The sequence below is a fragment of the Cupressus sempervirens genome, chromosome 9 (assembly GCF_028749045.1).
Source record: "Cupressus sempervirens isolate cs-2001-9-10 chromosome 9, ASM2874904v1, whole genome shotgun sequence".
Taxonomy (NCBI): Eukaryota; Viridiplantae; Streptophyta; class Pinopsida; order Cupressales; family Cupressaceae; genus Cupressus; species Cupressus sempervirens.
In genome coordinates this window covers 493,616,400-493,643,167 of record NC_143126.1, presented here as the reverse complement: position 1 = coordinate 493,643,167, position 26,768 = coordinate 493,616,400, and the positions used below count along the sequence as shown (strand labels likewise).

General features: G+C 34.6%; 1 protein-coding gene across 1 annotated transcript; it reads right to left on the bottom strand.

The window, feature by feature from the left end:
* Positions 1–1,112: 1,112 nt before the first annotated feature.
* LOC149539489 (uncharacterized protein At5g41620-like) lies at positions 1,113–8,951 on the bottom strand. Its single transcript, XM_089800724.1, has 3 exons — positions 8,199–8,951; positions 4,772–4,900; positions 1,113–3,445 (listed from the first exon to the last, which is right to left on the bottom strand). Exons 1-3 carry the CDS (start codon positions 8,592–8,594, stop codon positions 1,808–1,810), a joined length of 2,163 nt encoding a protein of 720 aa, XP_089656850.1. The 5' UTR covers positions 8,595–8,951; the 3' UTR covers positions 1,113–1,807.
* Between the last annotated feature and the right edge of the window lie 17,817 nt (positions 8,952–26,768).

The window sequence follows — 26,768 nt, the reverse complement described above, 5'->3', positions numbered from 1 at the left end:
GCAAAAAGTCACTTTCCCCTACACATTTTAAGGTGAGTCTTCTATCTTGTTATGTAAGGGACAGCACCCTTGTTCTGTTGCTTTTTGTATCAAAAACAATTCCTCTTTTCCTTTCCGATTTTTTTTCAATTCCCAATACATAAAAAATATTAATACACAAATATTTAACCTCTGAAATGCGAATGCTCGCAAATTACGGAATGAACAACTATAAATGCATATTTGTAGAATTTCCCACAACATAATATTCATGAAGCACCAGCAATTTGAATATTAGCTCAACGGTAAAAGCTAGGACTCGTCTCACACTCAAGCCAAGTGCACTAACAGCTACCAAACATGGCCCAAAATGACACCAACAAAACAGCTACCAAACACAGCACAAAACATCTCCAATATACCTGCTGTTGAACAAATAGTTCAAGTCAATATTTTTAGGCAGAAAAATAACTCAATACCTACACACTTAACTCAAACATTGAAGATACTTACATGATATATGTAATGGCTTAAACCATATAATATCAAATGATGAAGTACACCACATTTTTTAGAATGCAAGAAGCAAGGGAATTACACATTCTCCAGCATAACAAACTAAGTTTCATCCATCATAAAAGTCAAAATATGATCCATCCACATATTATAAAAATTGTGACTAGTTTAGAAGGGATAGCAAAGCCATTTCTGATTGGCCCCATGAAAAAACAACTATCTCAATCAATGGTAGGCTACAAAGAAAAAAGATATCCAGAAAAGGATGCAACCAAGTCATCCCTAGAAAAACTTTATTACTGCAAGTACAAACACTACTGGGATCATTTGAACATAGAATTTCATACACTCCGACTACTGTAGAGAAACAAAGACATTTAGAAAGCAAGCATAACTACCGTCTACACAAAAAAAGTAGAAACATTATTAGTTTGGGATGACATGGCAAACTCAGTCCTTATCAGCCTTCAAAGAACTTATACCATGATCAATAGTAAGCTGAGACAGGAAGTTGATATGCTGGAAAGGCTAAATTTGTAGAATCCTGAAAACTGTAACTCTGGTACACTGATTATTTGAACATATAACTACTTACAGAAATAGTTTAGAGATTTCACTAGCAAACATCTTAACTAGTATATTGATGCAAAAGTACAAGATAGCTTTAAGGGCCAAAAAAAATTACCGCTGTCAAGACTCAGTAGTACGGCATTTGTACAACATCCCAAATATGTGCAATTTTAAAAAGCTGCATCTCAAAATTTGATCCCATACATTGGCAGGCCAAAACAAAGCAAGTGAAGATTGTACAGATACAAGAGGAGACTAAACATGAGTTTGGCTGAGAGGTTGTATCAAGTTTCTAGATCTGAGGCATTGATCACAAAGACTGACAGACCTAAACATAAGCAGGTAAAGATTGTACAGAGGCTACAGGACACTAAACATGTGTTTGGCTGATGAGTTTGTATCAAGTATCGCATATTCCCCGTAGCAAAGGATGCATGATGCAGCAGTTTTACATTTGAAAAATACACGATCCTGCCCTAGCACGTGAACAGAAAATAACACACGTGGACACCACACCCTATCATAAAGCCAATGCTAAGATAAAGAATGCTGTTTCTGGGCAGGCTCAGAGACAAGGTCTTGCATTACTGATCAGAAAAAGAAAGCAGTTCCCTGATATGTATCCGTAAGTAGCTAATGGCAATATTTGGCTTCCAATCCCTTGATTCACTGGAGCTTTTGCTTCAAAAGAAGCTCCTCCACAAGAGTAATTCCTTGTTCATAAGGTACCTTACACTAGATACTAGAGGCCTTTCGAACTTCTCAAGCGTGCCTGCTGGCCTTCTAATCTTGCTTCTAGTAACTTTGCCTTCAAACTGTTTTCCCGTATACCTTTAGACCGATCGAAAGAAGTTTTAAATCTTTCAGAATCAGGAGAAGCATGATGATGATTCCACTGGCGTGTTGGGCTAGCTAATCCATGCATGGGTGCTAAGCCAGTATCTAATAGGTGCTCTATGCCACTGCCAACAGATTGAAACCTCCATGATGTCTGACTTGGATAGAAGTCAGTCATATTATCTGGATCAAGCTTTGCAACGCTGCATTCTGATTGAATAGATTCAGTCCTAGCTAAATTATTGCTTCCATGCTTTGACATTTTCCCTTGATCTTGGGTGTCATTTACCAAGTTTTTCTTGCTAATCATTCCCTCCTGAGTATGCTTTCCTTCAATCTGAGAAGACTTATTGCTTAATTCCTGCTTGTTTGTTTTTGCTCTGCCCCCTTCTGCTAGCCTCACGATATCTAATTGGCTGCCTTTGAACTTCTCCAATAGATGTGTTTTGCTTCTGTGCCATGATCTAGCACTCCCTAAGTGATCTTCAATTGATATCTGCTGCTCACCAGATACATCACCCTTGGAATCTTCCTGGAATGATATCTTTTGTTCGCGTGATTTTCGACCCTTTGTTTTCTCCATGCTTCCAACAGATGCATATCCCCATTTGTAACCTCTAATATTATTATCATCCACACCATCCCTGTTGATTTCAAGGGAACGAAGGTCACTATCTGCAGAATCTTCATCACCAGCATCTTGAGGTGCACTTACAGTCCCATTTAAGTGCATTGATTCAAGTGATTGCCTTCGGAACGTATCTGTTTGTCTATCATCCTTTTGGTACTGCATCTCATTCCTGAAGTTGTAAGCTCTTTTAGCTTTCAAAAAGGACTCTAGTTCAGTTCTCAGCCTATCCACAATTTCATTTTTTTCATCAGGATCAAAACGAGCTTCAGCCAGCTTCATTTGAACCCTTTCTTCGCTCCAGATTTCAGCCAACTTAAGGATATGCTGTCCACTTGCAGCCTCCTTTCTGACCTTGGCTGATTCCTCCTTTTCATCATCTGCCTCTGATTTCTCCTCCAGAATTTCTCTTGTCAATTCATCACAGAAATCCTCCATTAATTCTCTGGATTTCCTCTCTGTCTCCATGTCTTGCAATGCCTTTGCAAATGCTGTTTTTATTTCGGCTATCTCTCGCGCTAGCTTTCTATGTAGGCTTTCTGATCTCCTTCGCAGCTTCCTTTCATCTTCAAGTTCTTCCCTAACAGATTGAACAGCTGCTCTAATCTTCTCTTGCTCCTTGCTTTTCCAAACCATCTTCTCGTCTGCAATTCTTTTGATTAAGTTATCAATTTGATGACGATCAGCTTTCTGTTCTTGCATCAATTCATGTACTCGGGCTCGAGCATGGTCTAACTCCACTCGTAATGCTGTTACCAAGGACATGCTTGACGAATGCTGCTCTTCAAGGCTCCATATACGGTTCAAGACCTTCAACAACTCTGTTGAAGTTGCCAAACTATAGCCTGCTTCTCTTGGTCGGATCTTTAGGTCCAGGGAGCTTGTTGGAGTGATTGCATGATTATGAGCTCCAACCTGCCACAAAATATATGAATAAATCCTAAGGCTTCGAAAAAGTTTAAAAAATAATTATCATTGAAAAGGTATTCAAATGGTGCATGGGCATGTGGTCTAATCGTTTGATTTTTAGTTGTTAAGGGAGTTATCCCTGGTTCATGTCCTGTGATAGGCATTTGTTGATGACTATGGTACTTAACGCACAAAAGTTGGCCCTTAGTGAACAATCCATTGTGTCGTACAGATATGAACCACATTCAAAACCTATCTAATTAAATACAAGGGAAAGGTTATTCCATTGGCAATCAGACTTAGGTAGCATAAGGCCTATAAGATTAAACCTTGAATAGCCCCAAGCAAATGACTGTAGATCTCAAACTAACTGCTTCCAGATATGATATATTAACCTACACAATTTCTCCGATTCATGCCAAATACAAGCATTTCATGAAGGTATCGACAGTTCACATGGGTATTCTTGTCAAACAAATCTTTATTTTTATATCACTGTATGCAAAGAGCAAAGAAAAATAGCATATGGGTTTATTTCTTGTGTCTGTTTATCCATATTACTGTAAACTATGAATGGAGATATGGAGTACTTCCCACCTCTTGACACATTTCTAGAAGAGGACAGCTCAGTGGCTGCCTATGCATTCAAAGCGTTTTCCGTAACCATCAAGCTTTAGCATGACTAGTTGCAGAGATGGTAGACCTATTTGGTAGTATCCAGCTTCATTTTCAAGTTCCCCCAACTATGGTGTCGCCAAAACCCATATGTTCAGCTAAGTGCTCAAAGGAGTGTGTATATTGGTAACAGAAAATTGCCAGATGACTATAAGTAGCTCAGAAGCTAATCACATCCCAGAGCAGGAGTATTCTAACAAACTACAGGATGAATTTATAAAATGCTTAACGATTAAAGAATATAATGTATATTTAGGGAGTGGAATGTAACAAGAATAAAGAAACAAAATTCTAAGCGGATGAGGAATAGAGTAAAGCAGGATTTATTTATTTCATTTTTTTCCTATTTTATTTGTGTGGAATTAGGAGCCAAAATTTTCCATCAGTTTTGATTTAATCTTCCAAAATTGGCATCAGAGAAAAAACCAAGCAAGTTTTTTTATTGTTTGTGCCTCCTAAAAATGAAGAGAATCTGTCATTGTAATTTACTTTTATATTGGTTAAGAATCTAAGATACCAAAAGACTAAGAAATACAGAGATCGGACAGGTACTTAGTACTGGAACAGAGCTGGGTATCATTTTTTCTATCAAAGCTACTGCACCACTACTGCACCATCCATACGGAAACCAAAAAGGTAAGGGGATAAATATAATACCTCTACCGAGCTGCTACAGCTTGCTGGTGATATCGGCTGTAGAGCACCACCATTTCTGTCAATTGATCCTTGCTGTTGTATCAAAGAGGAAGCAATTTGTTTTCTGAGGCTACCATTACTTGGTGCTACCTGAAGTTCCAAGTGAATCGTAAGTATGTCACGTGTCTAAAAATTAAACACATTTTTGAAAATGTCTGCCAAAATATATGTACAACTTAAAAGCACAATAACAAAAAGAGGCGATAATAAAGCTGTGAAAACTAGTAAAAGCAGCTTAAAGGATAAATCAAGTACACAAACCGCAAGCACCCACTAATTCCTGAATAGAAGTAAAAATATACAAAATCTGCACCTCCAATTACTGAACAATTCATAGTCAAGAGTTTGACACATCAACATTTTCTCAGAATCCATAGCCAAGTACAGGATATATAAATATTTTCTCGGTAAGGATAATTATTGAAAGAATTCTAAAACGTGTATAGACATCTTAAATAAATCTATTTAAAGATATGCCGATAGATATCCACCATAAAATGATTAAATTTAATTTACTACACCAAAAACTATTTATATTTCATTGATCTCCATTTTTTTTCACTAACTTAAGCTTCTTATTTTAATTTCTAAAAAAATTGATGTTGTATATCTCTAAAGATTGTAATTTTAACAATTTTTTTGTGGTGTTTATTATATTATTTTTTAAAGTATTTGTATTCTGTTTATAATAAAATTGAACATTTTGACATGTAGATGGTTGTCAAATTTAACCTGGAAAGATTAAAGTTAACATTAACACATTCACACCATCCCACTCAAGTCTTCTGCCATTGGAGAATGCCTATAGAAATTAATAAGAAATTGGCATTGGCATCATTATTACTGCAACAAGATTAAAGAAGTGGAAAATGTACAAACTATTTAAACCATGTAAAAAGCACAGTTTTCAGCATTAATATGCTTACCAAGACTATTTATAGAAGAAATGAAATGAATTTCACTCTTAGAGCCTATGCATATCAGGATGATTGCTTGGGAAAATAAATCATAGACAGACAATGCACAATTTCCAGCATTAATATGCTTACCGAGACTTTTTATAACAACAAAAATGAAATGAACTTCACACTTAGAGCCCATGCTAAATAATAAATCAGGATGATTGCTTGGAAAAGTAAACTATAGACAGAAAATCCACATATTCAACCCTTCAAACTATCATATGTCAATCTCCAAACTATGTTATCAATCAAGCTGCAAAGGTCAAAAACAAAGTTGAAACATTTATCAAAATATTTCTTGAACTGTGCAGATGAATGGATATTTCATATTAATATTGCTGCCACGTTTTGAAATACATGTACATTGTAAACTTGTGGTAAAATCCAAATTGTTGTCCTACTACGTATTCAATGAGCAGATTACTCAATTTTGAATTAATGAAAAGAGAATAAGACAATGTCTAAGGAAAAATAAAAATATTGAAACAACTGAAGAGATTCATTCCAGAATGAGATATATAGGTCAACCTCTTTTTCCCAATTGATGAGTTGATTAATATATCATCATCTCAGGGAGCTCATCGAAAACAGGCCACATTGAAAGTGATTTAAGTAATTTTTTAGCCAGAAGAAATTGTATTCAATAAATATAAAAGGTCCAAAAAGATTATACATGATTTGTCACAAATTGAACTCAATTAGATGTACTTAAACAGAAAGTTAATAAATTATCGCTTGATTAGGTTCCTCCACAGACCAAAATGAAGATCGATGTGTAAAAACTTAAAAGCCACAACCATACAAAAAAATTACTTAAAAAGAATCTCCATAAAGAAAATGCTAAATCCAACTGATCTGTAGACTAACTTGAAAACTCTGCAACAGCTCAAAAAAGTTGGCTAGAATGCTAAAAGATCCAACTCACACTGCAAAAACTCTGCATTAAGCACGCAAAGAAATGATTCCACTTCATCTCCACAAGAGACAATTCAAACTAAAATGTACCCTATGAATCGTGAAATTTACTATAAATTAGCCCCTATCGATTGATTACTCATTCACATAAATTGCAATGTTTCTGAAAACAATTGTGTGGCACTTTTTTAATGACATTTTAAATTAGAAACCATGATCCATCATCAAGAAGAGGATGAAGATACGCAGGTGCTTCCAGAAACTTTATAATTTATGTTATGGACTATGGAAATATCAAGTTATAATCATTGCAACTCAAATGAACCTTTGCATTTACGCTTATTTGGTAATGGTCTAACAATATAGATGCAGTCTATAAGCATTCATATCTAAGTAATCTCTATCCATGACCATTCTCCAAAAACAAGTGAAAGAAAACAGTAAATACAGACCTTGAGGTACCTATCTGAAAGGCAAACAGGATTCAAGAAGTCAGCCAATTTAAAGCCACTGAATTCTTCTACCCTGTCACTGATGTATTGCACAACAACATTGAGTTCATTAAGCATTCCTACATCATGGCGATTTGGTATGTACTTTTTGGGCTCATAAATGAGAGATTACAGGTTCGATACTCAGGAGAACAAGAAAACGGCATTTTTTTCCCTGAGCTTCATTAGGTCAAAATCAAATCCACTGCCCCAATCAATCAGAATTCAACGAATATCAAATGCCCAACTGAAAAAACACAAAAACAGGCCACACCCATCCATTATTTCACCCTCAAATCATGAATCGAGCTCCTATTGTCAAATATCTAGATTTTTGTTGACGAGCAGGATCCCTATATGATTTAAAGATTAACACGCACTGATCCCGGATGGCTATCACTAAAAGTGGACATCAAAAGAAAATAATGAAGAATGAATATAATCTTGGCATTGTTGAATTAACATTAAATCCACTGCTCCACTGCAATCCAAATTCGGCAAACATTCGACATCCACATGAACAAAACAAAAAAGCGTATGACATCTCAGCATTCAAAATATAATACACATCTCCAGTCCAAACAAATCTAGAAACATCGAATAGTGCAAGAACAAACACTAGCACACAACAAACCCACTAATTATTTCGCAACAACAACACTAACCATTCAAATACCAAACTAATTCCAATCCATCCAACTTAAAGTGATATCAAACCACCCACATCCCCAACCATGAAAAAAGCATAGCATTCAACAATGCTATCTTCAAGCAATGATACGAACCAAACACCACAACTTCAACGCAATCCAATACAACAAAAGCATTTGCAAACACATAAAGCATTTCGAACCCACTAATCATTTCACTAAAACAACACAAATCAAGTTCACATCACACAAACAACAAAGCGCCCACACATTCATAGGTACGCCGAACCCTCTGATCATATCACCACACCAACACAAAATATTCAAAAAACAAAAGACAAAGACCGCATTGATCTTCAGAAACCCTCACCTGAAGCCTGGGACTGTGAGGAGGATCGGCAAGATGCGAAGGCAACTGCAGCAGCTGCGATCTATCTCTTCCTGCTCCATCCCTTCCAGAAAGCCTCCCACTTTTCTTCATTCCCCCTGAAATTGTCGGGATCTCCTGCAACTCCCACAAATTAGCAGCCAGTTTTCTTGCAGAAACACACTCTTTTCGCATTACCGTTGAGGGGCGGGGCTCCTCTTCAAAACCCCTTAACCCATTGTCATCATTACCATCGTCAAAAGACATAATAGGCGTGGTGCAGGGCCCGCCCCTTTTCCCTACAAAAATTGCGCGCTTCAACTTTATAGCACTGTTTGCTTTCGAACTTGCTGGCGAGGATGAATAGTAACAATAAGCCGCTCTTCGCTTCCTCTGCATAATTTCTATTGCATTACACTGCTGTATATACTTAAACTGATGTACACAGTATGGGCGTATAATCACTGCATCTATACACCAGAGGACCTCATTTTTGGCCCATTTAGGAGCCAAATTTTCTCCATCCCACAGCTTCGAGTCAGCTCGAGACGACCCACGACGTCGATTAGTGCAGTTCTTTTGCAGAAGCTTCGATCTTCATGATGGAATGTGACAACTATCACTGTTCGCGTACTATGCATTGTAATTGTTCCCTGCTTATACCCTTTTTATACTGAGCTCTGATTTTTATTTTCCCCTCTTATGTTTTCTTTTCTTTTCCTGTGAATCGTGACTACATTTTTTTGGGTTTCAGAATTTGTTGGTATTTATGGAAAGTGAAAAGGGCAAAAGGAATCCGGAGCGGATTTGAAATGGGCAAATTAATTGCATTTGAATCCATGCTGGACTTTGATGCGCACGTCAGCTAGCTAGGGTGGATTTAGCACGGGTTTATACGGGTATAGCGACACCTGGTAGTTTTGAGTGTTGATTTTGATAGTTTGCACATATCTATCGAATTCTATATCAATATTGTATGGACCACAAGTTTTAAGAAATGGTATATCTTCTACCCAAGCTTTTTATATATGCTTATCATGTGTGTAAGTTTGTGACAAGTGTATATTATATGTATTTGGGAATGGACAGTTCTAGCGGTAATATGAGATTAAAACATCTTTTTCTAATAAACAATTCTATTAATATGTTTAAAATATCAATTATATTTTATTGGTGGAGAAAAAATTATAATCTATTGATATATGTGATATTTTGAAAAAAAATAGTTCAATATAGTTTTATTTTTAAAAGACAATAAATAAATGGAATCTATATTATCTTATAGATCATTTATATGTCTACTCATTTTTGTCTATATGATTTGTCATAGAGCTTTAAGCTTAGGAGAACTCATTTCTCTTTAGAGTAGGCAAACTCTTGAGATAGTGGTTCTAGATAGTACATTCACAGCTTTAGCTACTATGAAGACAAAAGGTGAGTAGATTTTTTGGTACATGTTTTGAAAAAATGATCTAAAACATCTTATATTACTTTTACTCATCAAATCAAGTTTATGTTACTTTATGGAGACCCATAATTCTCAAATCTAAGCCATGTATTTATATGAGATCACCTTGATTGTAATACAATCGTCAAACTAAGGACAAACTTGTGGTAGTGGTAAATCAAATTAGGACAATATCAAAATCATTATTGCATCATCATTTTCATAGCTTAGTACCAGTAACTTCTAATTTTAATTATTTAATTATATTAACATTTATTTCAATTCAATTGTTAATCCTAACTAAATAATATAAGTTAATTATGTGATTATCGAAGTATCCTAAATTTATTTATGTAGAGCAATGCCATGTATTGTATCCTCGTACATTTACAGACTCATTTGATGCTCATATTTTGATGTTGCTCAATTTGAATAATCTTGTGATATTGCTATCAGGATTTAACTGCGTAGTTTTTGAGTCAAACTCATTGACCCATATATCATGAGTAGTGGTTCACACATGAATCCATCTCTCATGAGAATAAATGGAACACTTAACACTCACTGGATCTAGGTGATGCTCACAAAGGTGAAGCACCAGGACATCCCGGGAGGTCACCCATCCCATTACTACTCCAACTCAAGTGCGCTTAACTACGAAGTTCCCTCCATGGTTAAACCCACTCTGCTTGCAACCCCATTTGCAAAACCTTCACCAAGTGTTGTGCCTCATGAACCATCCATTAGAAAACCCCTTAAGCTCATCAATTGAATAATCTTTCTTATCCCAAGGCCTAACATTGTTTGCATAATGTTTTTACGGGTCCCCCTTCCTCTAATCCATCCCTCTAAGACCAAATCAGGCACTAAGTGCTGCTGTTATGCCAAAAAGGGTTAATTTCTTAACATGTTAATAGTCAAAATTTGATGAGTGGGAAAGTTTATTTATTGTGTCATACTTCGAGGTTTTGACGTATTTTATTGAGGTTTAGTGGAGAAGAAGGCATCCCCTTCCTTAGTTGAACAACCACACATCACAATTTATCTCTACATTAAGTATTGAGTAAGTATTTCAGTCATTTTTAAGGTAGCATGGAAAGGAGATTCAAGCATTGAAGATGGCATCCAAGATCAAGTTTTTATCTTTTCTCCATGACTGGAGACATTAGCTCTCTTTCTACCACCATCTACCATTCATGAAGACTTCAAGACAAGGAGAATTCAATTGAGAAGGTGCATCATTATGATTGAGCATTTCTTTAATCAATTTGAGGTTATTTTAGACTTTATTGTTGTAGGGAAGGTTTTATCCTCCCATGGTTTGATTAAGGCAAGCCCCTATTCAACACAAAGAACCACTTTTCCTCTATTTTGTTTGTAGGTATGTAGATCTAGATGTGAAATGTTGCAAATATAGAGAAGTGGGTAGAGCTAAGAAGAATCAAATTTTCAAACAGGAACTAGGATGATTTTGGATTATGCACATGGCTTGTAGTTAGTAAATTAGTCTTGCACTTTTCAAAGATTTTCCAGAGGATGAATCAAAGTGGCATTATGGTTTTGGATCCACAAACAAATCATTTGTGGGCCCACTAGGATGATGATAATTAGTCCTACCATTTTGAGTCTAAATTCCAAATACACGCTCCTCTCTGACTCTTCTTTCCAAATGTATGTTCAATATTGCTTGACCATATATCTAGTTATCTATTTATGTTGATTAATGTCTAATTGTAACATCTTAAATTGGACGCACTTCAATTTAACAAAGGTCTAGCACCTATTTAATGTGGCATCATCAATCTCCTTGCACCCTTCCTTCTCTCTTCTCTTTTCTGTCCTTTCTCCTAGGTAGAATTAAGGTAAACCTAAATAGATCCTCTTTAAAGATCCTATTTTCATGGCGTTAACCTTAAGGTAGGATCTATCCTCCCTTCTTTTCATCTATCCACTTGGAATCTACTCTCCACATTGAAACAACTATATCTCAAGCTCAAATACCTAATTTTGGGAATCTGAGACCTATTTTGGGATCTTGAAGGTTCTCAAACCTAGTTTTCTAAAGTGCAGTGTGCCCCTAATGGGCCAATCTCTTTGTGCACCCCTAATGGGCCAATCAAGGTCGTAGTGCAACCTTGATTGGGACCTATTTTGGGTCTCATGTCCAAATAGCTTTGAGGTGTTAATTCCTAGGCAGGTCAACCTATGGAAGTTAGTCAATTTTGATCTCTATATAAGCCCTTCGATTTCCTTATTTTCACATCATCAATCTTCATGCACAAGCACTCTAGCACTCAAGTTCTCAAGCATTTAAGTTCTCAAGTTTTCAAGACTTCAAGTCTTTGAGCGTTCTATCAAGAATTCCTCCATTTAAGATCAAGGATTCAAGAGTTCAAGAAATTTAAGGCATTTATCTTCAAGATCCTTTGTTGCATTTTCTACATCCATTCATCTTCATCTTCTTGATCCAAATCAATTGGTGGTAAGCACATTGCATTTAATTTGAGAGATTTGGCTATTGTAAAAAGAATTTGTATATTTACTTTGTATTCATGCTATTTCAATTATTTCAATTTAAGGTTAATTCCTAAACAAGGGTTTCACCAAGGAAAACCTGCGATTAACAACAAAAACCTCTTTTTATTGCAGGTTGAAGATATCAAATCAATGAACAGGTTGCAGATCTGAGTACCTTTTCTAGTATTCTTTAGAAATGCAAAATCAGAACCAACATCACACACATTATATCAGGGCCATATTGTGCCCCTAATCATATAGTTTGTTCTTGATCATTGAGTTCACCCCCAACAAATCATCAAACAATTTTTGGGTTTTGTCCTTTGTGCAATTTCAAGTCTAGATCTGATAATTTCTTGTTATTTTGATCAACATAGCAAGTATAAAATAGATTGTAAGGTTGTGTTCTCTACCTTCCTTGTTCTTTCAACATATTTACTTATATCTAGCTCTAGCTTCTTACATCACCTAGGGTTTTCAAGGACTTGAATGTATTTCTTCTAGTCTTCCTAGACCTAGTTTGCATTAGTGTTCCTTACTTGTTTGGTTAGCATTAATCTCTCTAGACTTAGTTCTTTAGAAATGGGATTGAAAAGACTCATCTCATTGATTTCCCTCCCTATGTTATGTTATTTATGTGTGGTCATGTGATGAACTTCGGCTCTTATCCTTGATTCACATTTCCACCCTTATATTTATTGGTGAACCTGACTTACAACATTTCCACTTTTAATTTAGTGTTAGATTTCATAACCAAAGCTAGATCTTTGCATTTTCTTGTATTATCTTATGATATATCTTTGCATTGGATTTTTAGTTCATATCATAAGGTTAGATTTCTTTGTTTCTTCTTGTCTCATTTGGTGTATGTGATTTAATACTTTTAGTCCTACTTATAGCATTCCTATTAGGAGAATTCATACATTGACGACTCCCTTTGATCTTGATTCTTCTTCTCCTCGTCTTGGAAACCTTAGTGACCCTATATATAGTTTCTAATGATCCTAATCCTTCTATGGAGCATGACTCTTCCAACTCATCTCATGATGAGTATGAGGCTTTAAGGGTTCCTCATGAACAAGTTGATTAAATTGCTACTAATATTGATAAAATGTACGATTGGCTTCTTCAAGAAAATCACAATAGTGAGACTGTTGTTGTTTTCCATGCTCTTAAGAAAGTGATCTGTAATGATGAACAATAGTATTAATATTTTGTGTGGTCTTACTCACCTGTTCCATACTCATGTTAAGCCTTTAACTCAAGTTGCTTTTGAAGCAGGGACAGCTCTGCCTATTTCTACTCTTGAATCTATTTTGCCTATTTCTATACATATATCTAGCATTTCTACTTATGTTGCTCCTGTTATAACTTCTTGTGTTAAGCTATCTAATCCTCTTAGTATTCGTCCTCCTCCTTTTCCTGTGAGTGTTTTTCTTGTTTCATTGCCCACTTTACAACCTTTATACAATAGTGTCCCTTTCAATTATCCTATTTTGTCTTCTATGGTTCCTAGTCTTCTACACATAGTTTCTTCTATTCTAGTTAATTCAAACTCCCTTCCTAGTGTGTTGAATGTTCCTATGCCACCTATTTCTTCTAACAATTCCACTATCCTTAGTCTTGCTCAGACTGTGTCTTCTTTACAATAACAAATTACTTATTTTACTCAATCTAAGTTTAACGTTCCTACATGTGATATAGGTAGTCCTTTTTCTTTTTACATTATCCATATCTATGCTCCTCAACAAGCTGATTTGCCTCACCTTGATACTTATAATGGTAAAGGTGATCCTATGACACATCTTAAGACTTTCCAAGTTCTATGTAGTGACTATGCTCATGATCATAGGATTTTAGCTAGGTTATTTTCTCACACCTTTTGTGACAAATATTTTCAACAATATTTATCTTTTCCACCTTATTCTATTAATTCCTTTCTATAACAAGTTAATGCCTTTATACAACAATTTTGGAATAATATTGGTCCTTTTGTTTCTTTGATTGATTTAATACATTGTAAATAAGGTCCTAGGGAGAAAGTGAGTGATTTTATTGGTAGATTTCTTATCTTGTGCTTGGCCTTGATATTCAACATATGTTTATTGGAAATTTACAAAAAGAGATTAGAGATGAGATTCTGCTTATTGAATTTACTTCTTTTTCACAACTTTGTGCAGCACTTCATCATTATCAATTACAAGTGAGTTAGTTTGAGAGCACCACTCTAATGGCTCATATACCTATTGATAAGAGTGACTCCACACCTAATTATAACAAACTTTAGAAACCTAATAGCCATGTCAAGATTAACAAAACCACAAATATAGTAGATGATCAAGTAGTTGTTGCATCTCAAGGTGCCACTACTTCTTCTTGTGTTTTTCAGATGAATCATAAGTTTACTCCTCTTTTTGAGTCTTTACATTCCACTATGAGTAAGTTGGTTAGTACTAATATAATTACACTTCCTCCTATTTCATCGCTTCTTCCTTCTACTACATTGAGTTTTTATTTTAATCCTAAAGCCTTTTGTCCATAACATCACTAGCCTAGGGATGATACTAAGGCCTATTATTCTTTGAAGCATAAGATTCAAGATTTGATTGATTCTAATGCCTTATATATTGGTAGTCTTGATACTAGAAATAAATTTGTGGCACATCCTGATTAAAATTTTTGAATCTATACTAATCTACTACCTCAACATACTAATAATACTATTGTTCAACATTTTCCTTCTTCTCCTCCTGAAGTGAATGTTGCTTATGGTACCTTATGACGAGAGAATGATAATATTGTTACTATTGTAGAACATGTAGTTCAACCTCCACCTCCACCTAAGGAAGACATTCCCTCTACAGCTAATGATCAACCTAAACCTAAACCAAATTGTAAGCATTCTAGAGCCCTTGTTATCTCATTTATTGATGCTGATATGTTCAAGGCTCCTTATGGTCCTCTTTATATTACTACTCAGATTGCTAAATATCCTTCTTATGGGTGTCTTCTTGATCCTATTTCCATGGTTATTATTATTAGTGAGGAACATTTATATGCTTAAAAAAACATCATAATTTCATGGCTCAACTAATACTTGGATTCAAACTTGTAATGGTTTCTTGTATCCTCCTCAAGGTTTAATTAATTTCCCTATTAAGCTTTGCGGTAAAGTGATGAATAATACCTTGTTGTCATTCCTACTTCTGATCAGTTCCAAGTGCAACTTGGTTTACCTTGTTTGAATATCGTGCAAGCCATTTCTTCCCCTATTCATCAATGCATTAAATTTCCTTGTGATGGTGAAATCAAGACAATCAATCATAGTCTTTATCATCCTTCTAGATCTCAACATTGTGCTACTCTTGATTTATTTTGGTCTTCTATTCATAATACACCTCCTACTCATTTGGATTATATTTTTTGCACTTATCAAGCTCATAAATGTTCAAATATTGTTAATTTAAGTATGCCTTGGGACATTTATCATGGTCTTTTACCTATAAATTCTACACCTATTTCTTCTTATTCTTTTGTTTCTAAAGGTCAACCACCTCTTGCATCTATTGATCCTCCTAGTGTGGTTCCTTCTTCTAGTGTGGATCCTTCTCCTAGTGTGGCTCCTCCTCATAGTATGCTTCCTCCTACCTCTCAACCTCTACTTGTTCCTCCTCTTGTTCTATCAAAAGGTAAGGAACATATGGTTATTGCTCCTCCTTCTCAACAAATCTCTAACTACACTAAGCATAACGGACATGCTCATGAATGTCAAAAGAACCGTCATGCTCATACTAAATCTTTTATGAATGCTTCTCATTATCCCATGTCTATCGAGAAAATTAATCATACTAATGACATGAATATTTATATCTTGGATTCTATTGCTATTAATTTAGATGAAGAAGATAATCTAGATGACAATGAGCATGAGATTATTGATCTTGGTTTTAAATTAGCTAACATGTTTTCTATGTAGCTTAAGCTTACATCCATGCCTAAGCATAGTGACTCTCTAGAGGGTACTTCCTTTGGATTTAGCTATTGTTCCTATTATGTTGGATACTTCTCCTCTTTCAAGTTATCCACCTTCTCTTATTACTACTGACTAAGATAGGGGAGGAGGGAAACGTGCTTGAAGTGAGTGTTCTCGCATAATAGCTTTATGTGTATGTTTTTGTTGTTATGTGCTTCCCTTGTGTTATGTTTTCTAAATATTTAGATTTCTTCAGATGACCCTTGTTGCTCCATTGGTGCAAGGTGATAAGGGAATTGAAAAATATTGTATCATTATTTTATTGTGTATCTTACCTCTTCTATATGTTGTTATATGTTATGTTGTACATGTCCTATTGTTCATAAATGTATCCTTGTATTGTCTGCTTGGATTTGTGACAAGGTAGCACCAATACTTTTTTTTCTCTACAGTGGTGGTCCAAAAAGACTCTTCTTCATAACTCTTGTGTGTATTTCTTCCATTGTGTTGTAGTTTTACTTCCTTTGGGGATTATGATATTTCGTTGATGTAATATTTGCATGCTATCACATGATCACACTAACCCCAATATTAGTAGATCCCTTTGTGCTCTTACATGTTGTATATTCGTTTCCTTTAATTTGTCCTAGGGGCATCTCATAATAAAAATATTTCTACATAATTATATGTATACTCTATTAAATCCATTGCTCATGTAAAAGTGTTAGCAATGACTTTAAAGTGGGGGAATATGCTCTACTCATTTTTTCATTCTAGACATGGGGTAGGGAATACAGATTCTAAGTATAGCTTGGGGTACTTTAGCCATGGATGTTGAGTATGCTTCCTAAGTTATCCTCAAATATATAAATTGCTACTTCATTCCCTTTTTCAATGTGCACATCTCCTATATCCCTTTATGGATTATGCACAATCCTAAATAATGAATTCTCCATACACACACTCAACACAAGAAGTGAACATTCTTGACATTGGGTCTCTCATTCATTTACATACACATATACTTAATCTCATCTATGGGTAATGCATAACAATTTTCTAAGTCTCACACATGGGTAATGTGGTATTATTAGACCTTTCCATGGTGATACAAAGAATGTTTATCTATGGGTGGGCCTTCTAATGGGATGACTAGCAGGTTACCACCCCATTTAACTATTTCAATTCCATATTTTACAATAGCTCTTTTATTGATTCACAGTAGGGTGGGCACTCTATTGGGAAAGATAATCATTCCTTTCTTCCTTCTTGTTAGTCAACTATTTATCTCTTATTATGATTTGGGAGTTATTAAGGTCAATATCCCTTGGGGTCTTGATGGATTCTTTGTCTCCTTGATTTTAATGAGAGTATCCTTTGCTTTGTGCTCTACTTTACCAAGAGTTTAGCTTGATTCCATACTCTCACCAAAGTAGGGGATAAATATATTGTCTTAAATTGGATAGACTCTAATTTAATGAAGGTTTGGCACCCATTTCATGTGAGATCGTCAATCATATGCACCCTTCCTTCTTTCTTCTCTTTTTAGTCCTTTCTCCTAGGTCAAATCAGGGTAAAACCTAATAGATCCTCTTTAAAGCTCCTATTTTCATGACATTAAGCTTGAGGTGGGATCTATCCTCCTAGGTCTTCCCTTATTTTCATCTATCCACTTTGAATCTACTCTTCACACTGAAATAACTATATCTCATACTATGTACCTAATTTCGCAAATCTCAGACCCATTTTAGAATCCCAAAGGGATCTCATAGTTTCTGTGACCTAGTAGGCAGAGGTGTAGCATGCCTATGATAGGCCAATCAGGGCTACAATGCACCCCTAACTGGGACCTATTTTGGGTCCCCTCTTTGGGTCTCGTATTTGGATATTTATAGAGTGTTAATTCCTAAATAGGTGAGCCTACAGGAGTTAGTCAATTTTTATCTCTATATAAGCCCTTCCATTTCCTCATTTTAACCTCATCAATCTACATGCACAAGAACTCTAGCACTCAAGTTCTCAAGCATTTAAGTTCTCAAGTTTTCAAGCTTTCATATCTTCAAGCATTATATCAAGCATTAGAATCCATCAAAGATAAATGATTCAAGCATTCAATAAATTGAAGGATTTTATCTTCAAGATCTTCTTAAATCCATTCAAGATCCTTTGTTGCATCTTCTACATCCATTCATCTTCATCTTCTTGATCCAAATCAATTGGTGAGGTATGAGCATTGCATTTGATTCAAGAGATCCAACTATTGTAAAGTGAATTTGTATATTTAATTTACGTTCATTCTATTTCAATGTAAGGTTATTTCCTAAATTGGGGTTTCACCAAAGGAAAACCCCTCATCAATAATAAAAAACCCTTTTTATTGCAGGTTATAGATATTAATCGACAAACAAGTTGCATATTTGAGTACCCTTTTCATCTTTCTTCCTAATTGTGAAGCATAAATCAGTGTTGTACACATTCTATCAGGGTTGTACTACACCCTTGATCATCTAGTTTGCCCCTGATAAATCACTAAATGATTTTTGGATTTTGTCTGTTGCATAGTTTTAGGTCTAGATCAAATAATTTATCTTTATTTTGATCGATACAACAAGTATAAAGCAAATTCTAAATTTGTGTTCTCCACCTTCCTTGTTCTTTTATCATATTTACTTATAGCTAGCTCTAGCTTCTTATATCACCTAGGGTTTTCAATGAATTGAATATCTTTCCCTTAATCTTCCTAGACATAGTTTGCATTAGTGTTCCTTACTTGTTTGGTTAGCACTAATCTTTCTAGACCTAGTTAATTAGAATTGGGACTGAAAGGACTCATCTCCTTGATTTCCCTAGCTATGTTATATTATATGTGTGTGGTCATGTGATGAACTTAGGCTCTTATTCATCACCTTTTCTAATTCTAATAAGATGATATCTACTTTTCAAATCAATCTTTGTAAAATATTTTGCTTCAATAAACCTATCCATAATGTCATATATCCTAGCAAAAGGAAATCTATACTTCATCATTATCTTGTTTATAGATCTAGAATCCTTGCACATTCTCCATTCTCTATTTTACTTAGGTGCAAATACAATAGTTATTGCACAAGGAGTCAAAATCTCTCTAACTAATCATTTCTCAAGAAATTTGTGCACTTGTCTATTCAACTCTTCATTTTCTACAAGTGTAATTCTATCTGGTGTTTTATTAGGCAAACTAGTTCTAGGTATCAAATCCATACGATGACTTATACTTCTCACAAGGGAAAATCCATTTGGAACATTATGAGAATTATTATCTTCAAATTCAACCAATAAAGATCTAACCTATGATGCATGTTAAAGTTCATTTTTTTTTCCAGTCTTTCTAGGGATCAAACCAAAGAAAACATTATGTCTCTTCATATCTTTTACAAACTGATTTCTATCAACCAAACAAACTCTCATAGAAGTACACTAATCTTCCTTAGATTTCTCAACCAAAGGCAATAATATTTATTTCTTTTCGTCAACCCAAATAGTATATTGATTCAATCTACCATCATGTAAAACTTTTCTATCTAAATGCCAAGGTCTTCCCAAAAGTATATGACAACAACCCACAGGCATGATATCACATAAAACTTCATCAAAGTAGTTCCCGATTTTAAATTTCACAAGGCACTATTTACTTACCGGTAATGTATGTTCATCCCCAATCCAAGCATTGTGATAAGGATTAGGGTGCTTAAACCTCTACAAAATCAATTTAGTAACCAATTCCTCAGATGCCAAATTCTTAGAGCTGCCACTGTTAATGATCACTTTGTAATATTTATTCTCAATCTTACATCTGTTCTTAAAAAGACTTTTCCTCAAGATAGGTTTATTTTCTAACTACTCATTCCATAAGGTTCTTCTCATCATCAATTTTTTTCCTTTCTTGAGTTCATTAAGTACATCAACATATTCTTCTAAAATCAAAGAATTCATGCTAATGCTTCCCATTTTCTTACCAGAAAAGTTACATTCAAAATCTCTATGCCCTTCTTCAACACATTTAAAGCAAGTCCCTTTAAACCAAGATCTATACTCTCTTTCCATTATTATTTCTAGTAACAAATATAATTACCTCTAGTATAGTTACCTCTTCCCTTGCTTTCACAATCTTCTTTCCATTCTGATTTGCCCTTGTCATTAGATGTGTTTTTAGATCTGCTACTTTCTCCATAAGCTCTTCCTCTACTGCAGTAAAATCTTCCACCTCTTTCTCTATGTCTAATTTTTTTCTTCTTCACCAAAATTTCTTTAACTTTCAAGGCATATAAATATGCTTCATCAACACTCTCCATCTTTACAAAGCTAATCTCATCCCATATAGACAATCTTAATCCATTCCGATATCTAGAAACCTTCTTAACTTCATTATCAACATGTCTAGATCTAATATCCAACTTGTAGAATTATTCAGTATAATCTTTCACCTTCATATCCTTCTATTTAAAGTTTTTCATTCTTCTCAACAAACTAACTTGATAATCAATAGGAAGGAATTTCTTCTTAAACTTACCAACCATCTTTACCCAAGTCTTGATCTTTTCTTTTCCTCTTCTTTGTCTACTAGTTTGCAAGTGTTCCCACCAAAGAGATGCATGCCCATTCAACTTCATAGCTTCTATCCTTAGGGATACTTTCATAATCAAAGTAATTCTCAATTTCAAAAATCCAATCCAACAAAGCATCAGTATCAAATCTTCCACTATAAGTAGAAAGTTCAAAAATAGCTCTAGCATTTGATCTATTCAAAGATCTCAAGACTCTTTCCTCATCTTGTTCAACCTCAGGTTTAAAATTTGGTGTCATTGTTGATTCTTCTTTATCACTAACATCCTCAAGATGCATTCCCCTTCTCTGGGATGTTTCAGTAGCTTCAAGTCTAGCTACACTCTATCTCAACATATCCATAATAACATTGTCTACATTTCCTCTACCTCAAACCATTTTGATAATAGTTCCTATAATAGTCATAACCTCTACAAGTTATAGGTTAGAAACTAGTTCTGCTACCCTACAACCAATCTCCAATCAGGTTATGCTAGATCCAAAAAATTTCAAGAGAGAAACTCGCTCTGATACCACCTGACGCAAGGTTGGAGGATTGAAGAACACCTCCTAACTACCCTTTCTTAAAGGTTACACATGAAAGACACCAAATAAAGAGAACAAAACAATTATAGAGGAATATATACAATAATGATCATATAATCTTCATTCAACATGCTAGGCATAAGGCCTATCAGGTTATAACTATATAAGTCTCAATTACAATCAGTGAGATTAAGAGATTGGACTTGTAAAGCCAAAATTTGTATGTTTACTTCTATCTAACTTCATTCTAATTTTCCTAATCCTAGATCTCTACTTTTATAGCCAACAATCCCATGAGTCAACCAATCAGGAAAATTATTACAAACTATAGGTCCTACCCCAAAGGGGAAATCAAAGACCATCCAAACAAGCAAATTAACTTTTGTAGGGAAAATGATAGGTCCACACATAACCCAACAAAAGAATCCCAAGTGTGCAAAATGCCAAGATTGTCAGAAATCTAATAGGGAAAGTAAAATAGTAAGGGGGGGGGGGTGTTGTTGAATTATACAACTTTTAACACTTCAAACATGAACCATATTTGATATCTTCACCATTAGTCCTTATCTCAATTCAACCTTATCCCAAATCAAACAATCACTGCAATATAATATCATATCTAATATCTCATTGCATGAATAAAACTCATGAACACATAAAACACTTAAAAAAAGATTTGGTAACACATAAACCCTCCAAGATGAAGTTAAAATTGTGGTGGGGATGACACCCATAAAATCTTCACTACTACAACAATAAAGTGTGCCTATTAAGGATACAATGTTTGATCACTTTTGATGATCTACCCTATGAGGGGTATGCCCTGTTAAAGGCTTACAAGACTATTAGGTCTACCTTGATTAAAGAATTTTACATCACAACTAAGTGAGTACCCTAAAACACATGTTAGAATGTATCAATACCTAATCCTTTGGTATGCACTTCAATGGTAATAATAGATCTCCTTTATCCAATGTAATATCACCTCTCTTTGATTGGTTTTCAATGACTCCTCACTGCACTGCACTGCTCAGTCACCTTTGATTCATCTCAAAACTTTACACCCATACATCCAATTTGCAACCACTCTATTACATGCAAACTAGGTCTAAAACCATTCTTAAATAACTATTTGAAGCTTCTAGATTAGGATCAATGATCTAGATTCATCCCTTTTCCCATTTAGTCCTTCTAATTCTCTGATTGGTGGATTTCCTTTCATATGGATTATTGATCTTCATCGACATGTATAATCAACTCCTTGATTAACTCCTCGATCTGTAAAACATGCTTCCAACTCAACAAAAATGGTTTACATAAGTTTTTGTGCCATTAAAAAATCATATACAAAAATTGTTTTTCTTAGCAGTAACACTCTTTTGATGCTCAATGCATACTATTCTTTATGTTGTCCCTCGGCCTCAACTTAGCTTGGCTTATATTGAAAACTCTCTCTGTCTCACTTGACATTCATTGTATCCTAAATTGCTTGGCATTAACTGAATTATTTGACAACTCTAGTGTGTACTCAACACTAACTAGGGCTTGACATGAGCTAAATATGTACACTTTACTATCATACTTGCTTGACCTATATAGTGGCTCGATCGCAGTGTTGACCAACCAACATTGCCTAGAAAATGACTAAGTATTTTACACTAATAACTAATATTAAGATTGCCTTTACGGTCAACAAATATCTCATATGAAACTATACCAAAGCCAAATCTACACATTACTCGAATTGTTAGGGAATCAGCATACCTCTAACAAGAGAAGGAATAACTTTTGCAAATGATAAGACTAAGTTCTACGCTCTTAGACCAAGGATCCATATAGGTCTAGATTAAGTAGATGACTATATGGAAAGAGAAACCCTGAAAAAAATGACTATTCTCCACAAAAAATAATGAGAAAAAAATAAAGGTAAATCTTTTTGGGTGATGTAAGATTACCAAAGTACCCAAGATGCTCTTGCATAACTCTTCTTTGTAACCCTTAAGTGATTTTCTTTCATTGTTCTTGTAGTTTTAATTTCTTTGTAGGATGTTGATATTTTATTTTTACCAAATATTTTTACAAATTATCATATGATCATATTGATCCTAGAGGTAGTAGATCCCTTTGGTTCTCTCTTTAATTGTGGTTTTCCCATTTCCCTTAATTTATTCTATTAACATTAATACTGATGGTATTCCTTTGGGGTAGTATCCTAAGAATTTCTAGAATAGTTGGAGAGCTTGTTAGCATGATTGGCATGTTTCATTCATGACTATGTTTGTCATTGATGTCAACATAGTATTGTTTCTATAAGACCAAAAGAGTAGTAGACAGAGAATAAGGTCGTACGAACCATGTATTGAGGATACAATGAAGTGTAGTTGAGGATATGTTCTAAATTGTGTCCTGATGACATGGAAAAGGATGCATACAGGGAGTCGAAGACATGAGAGAGTTATTCAATAGTTACAAAGGACAGTGTCTAAACATAGTACCTAAGAAGTAGTTTTTGATTTTAGGATTATATCTCTTAATAGGGATAGAATCATGATGAGAAAAATTAGATAGTGATAGTAGAGATTCTGAAGATGACATCAATGAGTGTGTAAGGTTAGAAGTCACATGTGTGATAAGTTGTATTTACTGTGAGTCAACAATGTTTTGTAATTGCAAAAAGATGTAATGAATTATAATATCTTAGTGAGGTCATATTATAATTAATTGGGAAAGCCTCAAGGCCAACTCAAATAATTATTTTGAAGATATGGTATAAAGAAAGGTTGTTTTCCTTGAGATGACTATGTGTTGTAAGAGAATTGTATTGGATTAGTGAAGATTGGTCAATGTGAGTAAATGATCAAAGGGATCAGTGTGTTGTGAGTTTGAAGATCTAGTATTGAGATTTGAGAAGGTATTCGATGCACTATTGGCATAGTAAAAGGATAGAGAAAGAGTTTGAGTTGTGGAGTTCAATTTCATTTCTATTATTTTGCAAGTAATAATGTAGAGGCTAGTTGGACAACTTGAGTTTGGTGGTCTTTCTCCTAAAGCTATATGGACAATGGGTCCATCTACCTTCTACAACTTCTAACAGGGATTAAAAGTCTCCTAATAGGGACTCATATGTACTAATTATATTTTATTGATTCCTAACAAGGTCTATCCTCTTACAAGGAACTTTTAGATTATTACATCATTTTGTGGGTATTGTCCCCACTTTGGTTTTCCCTTTGATCAAGGGTTTGCCTAGTTAACATATATGGGGTAATTGTCTATGTGTATCTTCTTATGGTCGTTGATTATATTGTTCACATGCTTAAGGTTTAATAAGGTTGATAAAAGTTATATTGATTTAATAACTGATTCAATCCCCACCCCACCCTCTTAGTTATCTTGGTGGACTTTACTTTCTGACAATTGGTATTAGAGCACTAGGTCCTGGAAGGAAAAGTTTAACAACTTAAGGAGATCAATGGCAGGTCATCTTTGAAAGGTAAGTCCTAAAGTTGATGGAGTTAACTATGACAATTGGAAAGAGAAGATGAAGACACATTTGCTATGTATGGGTCTAGGATATTGTTTGATAACAAAGAATGGAAAGGAGATTATGGAAGAAAGAAAACTTGAATAATGTAGTGAAGTTGAAAGAGATCTATTATGTGGAATATGCTTGCAAAGAAGCATTGTTGTCATCTCTTCCTAAAAATGAATAAAGTCAAGTAAAATCCATAGAAATATCACATAAAATTTGGATAGCTTTGGAATCTACTTTTGAAGGTGATAAGCATGCTAAGAGACTTAGGTTACATAATTGGATATGTTTGTTTTAGGATGCTAAAATGATGGAAAATGAATATGTAGGAAATTATATTGGTAGAATATCAAAAAAAATTGTAGGAATTAAGTCTTGTAATGGACCTATGAAGATGAGATTATTTGGAAGATCTTGAACACTTTGACCCTGCCATTCAAGAAGATAGTGCAGATGATAGAGCAAGTGATACCTTGCACTGAGAAGTTTACCAAAGAGATTCTTCTTGAAAGATTAGAAGAAATGGAAGTGAGCTTGAAGTAGATTGGAGATTCACCTAGAGTGGAAACTACTTTTAGTGCTTTAAGTGTTAGCCCTTCCTTGTCAAGAAGTGCAAGCACCAATGGAGACTATGCTAGCAGCAAAATATCTATTTCTTAGGAGGATGGAAGGATTGAAGAAGGAATTTCCTTGCTTGTAATAAGATAACTAGATGGTAAGAGAATCTTTAAATGTTGGACTTGTAATGAATTTGGTCATTACGCTTCTAAGTGTCCCAAAAGAGAAAAAAAAGTATAAGAATAGTTTCAAGTCTAGAAGGCATAGAGATTGTTTGTATGCAAATGAAGATGATGAGTCTAATGAAAGAGTTCAAAGTGAAAGTGATGATGAGTTAGGATTTGTAGCTATAAAAGAAGAAAATCCTAAACTAGAAGTCAGAGAAGAAAAAACCCTAGTTTCACAAGTTGAAAAAAAAGTTGATTGGATCATAGATGGTGGTTATTCACATCATGACTAGTGACATGAATAAATTTGTTAAGTTCAATAGTCATGATGGAGGGATTATTAGAATTGGTAACAATGCGGCTTGTCATATCAAGGGGATAGGATCTACTACTCTTGATGGAAATACTAACACAGATGATGTTTACTTTGTTGATGGATTAAAGCATAACCTATTGAGTGTTGGATAGTTGGTTTATAAGTAATATGAGTTACAATTCATAGAGAAGACATGCATTATAAAGGATAAATATGGTAAGTTGATTAGAACCGGTACAACATCAAGAGGTAATGTTTTCAGTTGAACCCTACAGAGATGAAATGTTTGGTTGCAAAAGTGGATAACAATTGGTTGTGGTATAGAAGGTTTTATCATATAAACTTTTATAATATTGTGAAGGCTAGTAGTACATTTTCTATTAAAGATTTACCAAAAATTGTGAAGCCTACTAATGTTGTGTGTAAAGAATGTGTTATAGCTAAGAAGAGGAAAATCTCCTTTCCTAGCAAGAAGTTCTCTACAACAGAGAAATTGGAGATTGTTCATATAGATCTAAGTAGTCCTACTAGGACAAGAGGATTCTACAGTTAAAGGTACTTCTTCATTTTTGTTGATGACTTTACTAGGTTGGTGTGGGTAGTGTTCCTTAAAGAAAAATTTGGAGCATATAAGAAGTTTAAGTTGTTTAACAATAGAGTTTAGAATGATTCTAGAGTGAAGACCAAATATTTAAGATCGGATAGAAGTGGGTAATTTAACTCAAATGAGTTTAACCCTTCTATGAAGTGAATGGAATTAAGAGACAACTATCAACATTGAAGACTCTTGAGAAAAATGGAATTAGCGAAAGAAGAAATAGGTTTTTAACAAAAGCAACGAGAGCCATGATGTTTGAGAATCACCTATCAAAGACATTTTGGAAAGAAGAAGTCAATACAACTATATACACAATAAACAGAGTACAGATAAAAAAA